A 9,049-nucleotide genomic window follows, 5' to 3' on the forward strand; every position below is an offset into this window, starting at 1 on the left:
GAGGCTTGTTAAACTATTCCAGATGTGACCCAGCCAAGTTATTATGGCAACAAGGAAATAAGTGGCAGAAAACTGCTCATGAAATCCAACTGCTCTGCCTGAGGTTAGGAGGCACATTCCTGTGCCGAGCTGCAGACAGAGCTTTGTGCACAGAGCCGGCACCAGCACCAGGAAAGCTGATTTCTTCGAGGAGGCGAGCAAGAGCAGGGTTATTCAACAGCCTTTGAGAGCAGTCAGGGGCGGCACGTGTGCGTGCTCCAGGAGCAGACGCCGACCAACAAGCACTTCAACGTGGAACAATTTCTTTTGTCCGTTTCTTAGAAATAAGCAGGGCTGAGAACAAACTCAACAAACCCCAGCGAAGCTGCAGTGGCTTTTCTAAATGGCTTGCGCTGTGGCTCCCCGTCTCCCTTGCTGTGTTTCTGTCCCCACCAAATAGGTCAGCGAATTAATCTGGGAGCAGAAACATTGTTGGAAATGGAAAACAACAACGGAGAGGCAGCCTGTGGTGTCCGGCACAGCATTGGCAGATCCCCAGCGCTGAGGCTTACAATGACATGGGGCACGTGGAGAGATGCAGCTCATCCACAGAGCTAAAAGCTCAGCTGGGGAAAGGCATGGGACATGGCAAAACTCATCCAGAAAATGATCCCTTTGGAGATGCAGCCCAGATCTGGATTAATCCCTTTTGGTCAGGGCCACAGGACGGCATAAAGACATCAGCTCATACGGTTATAGAGTAATTCAGGTTGGAAGGGGCCCCTCTGGTGGTCTCTGGTCCAAGCCCCTGCCCAAAGCATCCAGACCAGGGCGCTCAGGGCTATGCCCAGTTGAGTCCTGAACACCTCCAGGGATGAAGATCCCACAACCTCTCTGGGCAACATAATATTTGGCCAACCTCACCATAGAAAAGCTTTTCCTTATATGTAACCATGATTTCCCGTGCAGCAAAACCCACTGCCTGGGCTTGAGGTAGAGCCAGGGCAGCAGCCCCACACTGACACAGTCGCGTGACCGTACATAAAACAAGCCCATACCCAAAAAGTGACTGCACCAGAGAAGGAACAAAGTGGGACTGGGCCCAGGGCCAAGAATTGGCTCCACCATAGCAAATAGGATGTGGTAGAGCAATTCGTTCCTCTTTTGACCTTGAGTAGCTAAAGGCCATCTTTTGTATGGCCTCAGCATTTCAGCTTGGAATGACTGATTTCAAGTCACCCCCTGCCCCCCCCTGAGCCCTCAGTTGCATGTGGAAGCCCAGCCAAGGTGAAGAGGGTAAGGGCATGGTCCACAGCCTCCCACCGCAGCCAAGGTTTGCTTGGTCCTCACTGACAGGGCATGCATGGGGGAGGGATGCTAGCGCAGGGGAAAACCGCGGGTGGCTGAAGGCAGAAGTAGCAAAGCCAAGGTCAGTAGGGCTTGGCCAGACTCCCTTGGAGACAACCTCTGAACTCTCTCGAGACACCATGGGGGAAACCTCAAGACTTCACTTCCCTTTCTCAGCCTTGGTAAGCCCCCGCTGCGGGCAGCGTAACGCCAGCAAGGGGAACGGCCCAGCACAGCAAGACCCTGGGGAATGCCAGCCAAAAATCCCTGAGAGACACCCCCAAAAAGTCCTGGAAAGTGGTGCTACTTGCATGCCCCTGAGGTGTCCAAGGAGAGGGAGCTCCTGGGGACTGGGTTAATGCAGGGATGGGAAAGGTGATGCTGGCCCTGCACCCCAAGGAAGGATGACCTGGCAGCACCAGTTGGATGGTACTGTTATATACTGGAAGCAATGGGACAGTGGGGTGCTATCTTACTGCTGGACAAAATCCTTTATAGCTAGTGGCCCCCAAAATGCCCCAACTGTCTCCAACTGCTGCTGCAGACACTCACCCTCCTGCAGCTTGACGCTCTGCAGGTAGAGAGGGTTCCTCAGCACGTTGCAGCGCCCAGGCTCATCCTCCTTGGTGAAGAGCAGCAGGTCGGAGTAGACAAAGAGGGTCACCTGGAAGCACAAGAGCAGCAAAGAAGAATTCACTTCTCAGCACTGAGATGATGTCCTGGAAAGATCCTCTACCCTGGGGGGACGCACTGGCCATGACAGGCATCCCAGGCACCCCTTCCCTACAGGGCTGGTTGCTGCTGCACCCCTTGGGGCGCTCCCAGCAAGCTTTGGACAAGGTTCCCCCCACGTGGCAGCCGCCTACCGAGAATTGTGGAGTCCTGTGACAAGAGGGATAAACCTGCCCGACAGTTTAACGCCAGGCAAACACACCCTCTCGTGTCACTTCCCATTTACATAAGTTATAAATCAGAGGTGCAGGAGGAGGGAATAAGTTGCCAACTAATCCCAGCACACTGGAGAAGTTGCAATCCAAAAGCAAAGCGATCTCCCTGAACGCGCTCGTGAAGGAGCTTCTCGCTGTTCTCAGGTTTTGCACGCCCCATTTTGCTCCCTTTGAGAAAACAACAGTTTGGTTTTTACAACATCAGAACCCATGAAAGCAGTCGCAAGGACCAAACTTGACACCTTTAAACCACGCTGACGGGTGTAAAGCAAACACTGAACCCAGTGTCTGCCCAGCTCTGTGCTTGAGCAGCGACTCAAAGGTCCCAGAATCTGGGAACTATCCCAGAGCAGTGGTTAAGTGCTCACAACTCAAAAGGTAGATGTTCTGCTTCTGGCTCTTGCCTGAGGTCCCCAGTTCAACCCGTACAGATTAGCATGATCTTTAAAATCAGAAGGTTGAGCTTCTCCACTGTAATGGAGATCCAGAAGCCCACTGGGAGATGAGTAGCTTGGTGCAATCACTAAGCCAGTAGCCAAAGTTTGTGCCTGTCAGAAGTCACAGGCACACAGCAGAACTCAGAAGATGTCAGGAAGCGGCTGCAGCAAGCCAGTGGGCACTCTGGATGCCGGACCTTCTGCATGCTGCCAAGCCACACGCCGCTCTAGGCACAGGACGCAGCAAGCAAGCATGTGGCTGTTTTCAACCGTTCCTTGGGATGCTCCCAAAAACCTCCCACAGCAAAGGCAAAGCTGCTTTGCAACACCAAGCAAGAGCAATGAAAGTTTTGTGGCCTTTTAGCAACCCTTTCACAAAAGCAGAAAACAAGCCAGCATCCCAGCGGCTTACTGGGAGCTGGCACCACTGCCACCACCAAGTCACCCTTTGAAAGGTGACTTTGCTCAGGACGGGGACTGAGTCACTGTTCACGGGGATGTGCTGCCGGTACCGTTTGTCTCCATGCCCAGCGGCTGACGGGCACACGTCAGGAGGAGCAGAAGCTGGGTAACAGCTCATCCCATGGTGAGTCTTACATCAGGGCAGCAGCAATCTGGCTTTGAAACCAAACCCCAGCCCTTGCCACAAGATTTCTCCTTGCTGTGCAAATTCATTTCTGTGGGATTCTTAATGAGCACAAAGCTACCGGTGTAGCTTTAATTGACAACGAAACCAGGGAGTGTCTGTTTACCTCTGTGTTATTTGGAAAATCCCTTCTGCTCTCAACACGCTGTTGGCCTAGTGCCCACATTCACCCTCTTGACATTATTAACACAAGGAATAACGAGGTATAAACTGCATTATAAACTTTCTCCCGTGCCTATCTTGTTCCAAAAGGGAACTTTTCTGGGCCATGCCTGGTGCCATCCCAGGTCCCTCAGCCTCAAAGAAGAGATGTTCAGGGATTTTGAGAATAGCAGCTCAGCAAAGCGAAGGGGATAAAAGTATGACCACCAAGCGGCCATGCTGGAAATGGAGGGAAGAAAATGAAGACACATGGAAGTTTAAAGGGTAGAAAGAAGAAAAGATTTAAATAGGGAATCATGGAAACAGAAATACACAAAAAGTATTTACAGGTAATGTTGTGCTGTTATGGGAATAGGGGACTGACTGGATTCAGGATGTAGAGAAGACAAAGACACAGCCAGTGTGGGTTACGTGAGAGCATCTCTGTTGGATGCTGCTTCCAGGAAGACACTTGATTCTAGAGCAGCTCCACATAAAACGGTTTACAGAGCCCGCTTTGCTCCTCTGAGCTGCTGGGGGAAGAGAAGGAGGGTGTCCCTTCCACCCACACAGCTGGAGCCTGCCAAGAGCACCCTGGCGCCCCAAGGCCCAGGGCTGCAGTGGACCCTGCTCGCAGAGGTGGGAGCGGAACCAGCTCTGCCCCACAGAGCACTTACCCCACCTGCAGAGTTGAGCATGGGAAACTCAAATCACGGATGACCCCAAGGCAGCAGTCAGCAGGCAAAAGAGGGGAGGGCTGGAGTGCGTGCTCTGGAGTTCTGCCTCGGGTTGCCATCACACCGCTGACAAGCTGTGACTTGTCTCTAACAGCCCTTTGCAAACAGATCAGGTATCTACCATGAAAAATCGCAGAGCTCATAAAAGCAAAAGAGCAAACAGAAAAAGAAACCCAACGCCTGAGCTCATCCAGGCAAAACACACCAGAGTTGCTCCGTGGAGAGTCAGAGCGTCTTTGTGTTTTTCCCAGAACTAATTTCCTACCCCAAAATCAGAAATAAAACAACTGGCATGATGAAAGGACCCTGCTGAAGACAGAGCTGGGCACACCTGTGTTATTGCTAGAGTGGTCAAGGCCATGCGGCAGTTGTCACGCAGACGTTTTTGGGGGCTGTGAATAATTTTACAGGGGAAAAAAGGTGTTCATCGAGGCAGACGCTGTTCATCTGGGTGTGCTCTGCACCATGGCAAACAGCAGACCACAACTGGCAAAGCACTGTTACAGAAGGAAGGGACACATTTAAAGCGCTTCCTAAAAGAAAAGAAGAGCAAATGAAAGCCAGGAGGGACGGTAGAAAGCAGTGGGTTAGTGTGCTTCCCCCCGATGAGACCAGGAGATCCACACCAGGACTGCTGCAGAGCCCCACCGCAGGAAGGAGGAAGCCATAACCACGCCTTGTAAAGCAAAATATGGTAATAAAAACATTATGAAAATGTGCCCAGAAATTAAACCTTGCAGCCGAAGTACCTTCACATTCAAGCTTAAGAATAAGTTGACTTTCCTCCCAACCCTGTCCTCTCCTGCCCACTTACGCGCAGAGCCACCGCCACCCAGGTTGGAGTGGAGGGTTCGCCACCAGGGAGGAGTCTGCACATTGCAACTGCAGTAGCGCACCAGCAGAGACACCAGCGTGATGGATCAGTGCAAACCCTGCCCACTTGTCCCCGTGCTCGGCAGAAAAAGCCGGGGCCAGGGGATGCTTTCCCAGACATGGCCCTCTCCCCCTCTAGCAATACTCTCATGGCCGTGCCCAGCAAAAGGGAGCTGGAGAAGCAGAGTGAAGCAGAGGCAGATCTTTTATGATAGAGCTTTCAGATGCCAAAGGAGAATGTAGTGATGATCCCCTGCATCACTGGCCAGTGAATGCTGCCCGCAGCTGGCTAGAGAAATCCTATAATCTTGGGGAGGACAGGTATCCACCCCTAGGAATGATCCACACACATTTTCCATTTACCAGTACTGGATTCTTCTCCAGAAGAACTGGGTGCAACCCCAAAGAGAAAGCCCAGTGATACCAGTATGAGGGTTGTACCTGCAAAGTTCAAGCGTCCCCATTTATTCAGTTGAGCTACATGGATGAAGCTTTCTTAATCTTCCTCCATTTTTTTCAGATCTTGAGTTATCCTTGCAGCCCTCTTGTGAGACCATCCAAATTCTCAGTATCCTCTACGAAGCAGACATCACTGTTGGATTCATCAGACCAAGAATGACGCAGCTTCCCACGTACAGGCTGATGTCACCCAGTCACTTCTATTCAGTGCTCTCCTGATCACACGCTTTGAAGTCGTAGCTTCCTTGGCTACAGCTTTGCACTGGCAGTTACTCACTTCGCTTTCACACAGACCAGAGCAACAGAAGAACACGATTAAAAGTAATCCAGTCCCTGTAGCTTCGTATGTTAGCATCTCAGTCAGCCAAGCCCCACTCTAAAAAGAGAAGCAGTCCAGGCTTTGCAGGTGGGGTAGGTGCACGTACACAGGCATGGCACTTTGGAGATGAGCATGAACTTCCCAGGTCAGGGAAACTTTACCACCCATCAGTGATACACCAAAGCCTCTGAGTCATTGCTTTCCATGCTACAGCCCTAACTCTCTAAGCAGGACCTGCTCCTTTGCTCCTGGATTTTCACTTCCGCATGTATCCGTACTAAATGCATGTTCTCCGAGACTTCTCAGCAGCCTTTTAGCCCACAGCGCATTTACCCTCTTTGACCGCCTCACATAGTTTTTTCTGCCAAGATTACTGGCAAGGAATTTATACACTTAGGAGTTTATACGCTCAGCTAGATTTCGATGAAAATACATCACCACACTTGCCAAAAGGAAATCCATGTTGTCAACCTTGAACTTGGCTTACCTGAATCAAATATTCTTCTGCCATGAACATTAGGGGAGAGCGGGCACCAAAGACCTCAAGGGGTCACAGACCTACCCTTGAACACTAGCATAAGCAGTGGCTGTGCAGATGGGGAAATGGTGTAAAAAAATCAGGAAGAGAAGGATATTAAGAGGCAGTGAAGAAGATGGGACAGAGTAAGTGCAACTGGTGTGGGGAAGGGAGGAGGTAAGCGCAAGTTCCTGGTATTCTCACCCAAATTAAAGTATCTAAAGAAGGCTGAAAACAAGTGAAACATCTGCACTGGGGAGTAGGGTTTTGGTCAAGCCACTGTGTTGGCCAAACTCAGCCACCCCCTGAAACAAGGATCTGCCAACTCTGTCCCAGGCCAGGAGTGCCGGGAACTTGCAGCACAACACTTGGGATGAGAGAGAAAAGCCCTTCGCACTGCAGAGAAGAGCACAAAACCTGGCTATGCCGGCCCACGTCCTCCAGACTCCTGGCAGAGCTGGGTGCTTTCAGAGTTGAAGGCAGGACCACCCTGATCTCCAGACCCTGCTGGGATGGCAGAAGAGAGAGCTGAGAAGGGGGTGAGCATAGCCCACGCTGTGCAGGTACCTCAGGGCTTCAGGAAGTTGCCTCCAGATACATTAGAGATGGACCAAAAAGGACAAAGCCCATGATTGACACCTTGCGCGTGATCGCCTGCATCACGCTGGTCCCTCTGGCACTCCACAGGCTGGAGGGATTTCAGAAGACCATAAAAGCGGGAATTGCAATAAAGTCTAGACAGGATGTGATTAAGGCCTGAATAAGGATTGCCCCAGAGGTAAGGTCAGGGAAAGAACAGAACCTGGCAAGCCTCCAGAGAGATAGGTTGGCTCTTTCAGGAGATGGGAGAGAGTTTGCTTAGTGATGAGGATGCAGTGCCTGCCAAGGGGAAAAGATTCTGGGTTTTTTTTTTAAATTAAATGGGACTTCCATCTCCAGCCCTCGCACCTGAGCTCTTCTCTCTCGAGATGGAGTAACATGCAGAAAACCATCCTGCAAACCACATGAGCACTGGTCCAAAAAAAAACAGGGAGCAAGGAAGAAAGGACCAGTTGGAAACAAGTCAGCCTCTGTTCGGGCAGCAGAGAAGGCTGGGGAGAGAGGGAGCTCAAGTCCAGCAAAAAGAGAAGTCAGACCCCTTCCATACCAGGGGAAACTCCATTGTGTCCAGGTCATTTTATGTCTTCCTGGCTTAGAAGTTTAGGTTCCCCTATCTCACAGGGGAGCAAGGGTGACTGCTTTGGTCCCGATGGGCCCACCCATCGCACATCCCAATGGCACAGCCCATCGGCACCAAAGCAGACACCCTCACTCCCCTGGGGAAGGGGAGTCTCTGGCTTTCCAGAAACACCTGCACCAATTCCTTGAAGCTCTGCAAAGCCTGCCGTGACCCTGTGAGACACTGCAGACATGAAGAAGCCCTTCCCCAGGGACAAGGCTGATGTCCCAGTGTTGCTACCTATGACTGTCAAGTCCCAGCAATATGGGGCTCAGCACCACACCTGGGTTCACACCAAGGGAAAGATTCCTGCCTCCCGAAGCAGACACTGCCCACGTGCTTATTCCCATTCCCTGCTTCTATTTTTTCACTATGCTTACTCACAGCCTCTTGCCTTGCCCCTCTGCCAGGCTTACACAGACACCACGGCCTCAAGGCACCATCATTCTCAAACGCTGTCTCACATTCCTGGCCAGTGTACAGCATCCTGCCCTTCCCTGGCAGCAGCTCTGACTGGGAAATCTTCTTCTAGCCTCACGCTCATCCTTAGGGCATCGTAAGGATGAGGAGCTATTGGAGAGAGTCCAGAGGAGGCTACAGAGATGATGAGGGGACTGGAGCATCTCTCCTACGAGGAAAGGCTGAGGGAGCTGGGCTTGTTCAGCCTGGAGAAGAGAAGGCTGAGAGGGGATCTCATCAATATGTACAAATATCTTAAGGGTGGGTGTCATGAGGACGGAGCCAGACTCTTCTCAGTGGTGCCCAGCACCAGGACAAGGGGCAATGGGCACAACCTGAAGCATAAGAGATTCCAGTTGAACATGAGGAAGAACTTCTTTACTTTGAGGGAGCCCTGGAACAGGCTGCCCAGGGGGGCTGTGGAGTCTCCTTCTTTGGAGATATTCAAATCCGCCTGGACGATGTCCTGTGCACCCTGCTCTGTGAGACCCTGCTTGAGCAGGGGGGTGGGACTGGGTGATCTCCTGAGGGCCCTTCCAACCCCTGCTGTTCTGGGATTCTGTGATTCTGTAAGCAAAGAGAGTCCTTTTCCTGAGACCTCCTCCTCCTGATCCTGCCCCAGCTGGGTCTCTGAAATGGGTAACGTGGCCGTTTGGAGACAGAGCAGCACACCCCCTCCAAACATGTTTGTCCTGAGGCTCTCCATCATCTAAATATGAACACCCCCATACACACATGCTTCACCCAGGCTGCAAACGGCATTAGTTATTCATAAATATTCCACATTTGGCTGCAACTACAGACCTCTGAGTCTGACCTGAAAGCAAGCAACTCCAAACCACCCAGAAGAAGCATCCTGACTTCGTGCTGGCTACCGTACTCCCAAGCCATCACAGCACAGCTGTGCTACACAGCCATCCCTTTACCTGGTTTTCATTCACCCAGGTGCCCAGAAGACCCTGAGCAGCA

General features: G+C 51.6%; 1 protein-coding gene across 2 annotated transcripts in view; it reads right to left on the reverse strand.

The window, feature by feature from the left end:
- The window catches only part of RGS3 (regulator of G protein signaling 3), a 65,851-nt gene that overhangs the window by 43,972 nt on the left and 12,830 nt on the right, over positions 1-9,049 (reverse strand). Inside the window, exon 8 of one of the 2 annotated variants that reach the window (XM_009636332.2) lies at positions 1,879-1,990. In XM_009636332.2, the coding sequence (XP_009634627.1) occupies positions 1,879-1,990 (112 nt within the window). Of the gene's footprint in view, positions 1-1,872; positions 1,991-9,049 lie in introns of both variants that reach the window. The other variant, XM_009636333.2, reaches the window with a different exon arrangement.

This window comes from Egretta garzetta, unplaced genomic scaffold, assembly GCF_000687185.1.
Source record: "Egretta garzetta isolate BGI_Z169 unplaced genomic scaffold, ASM68718v1 scaffold143, whole genome shotgun sequence".
NCBI lineage: Eukaryota > Metazoa > Chordata > Aves > Pelecaniformes > Ardeidae > Egretta > Egretta garzetta.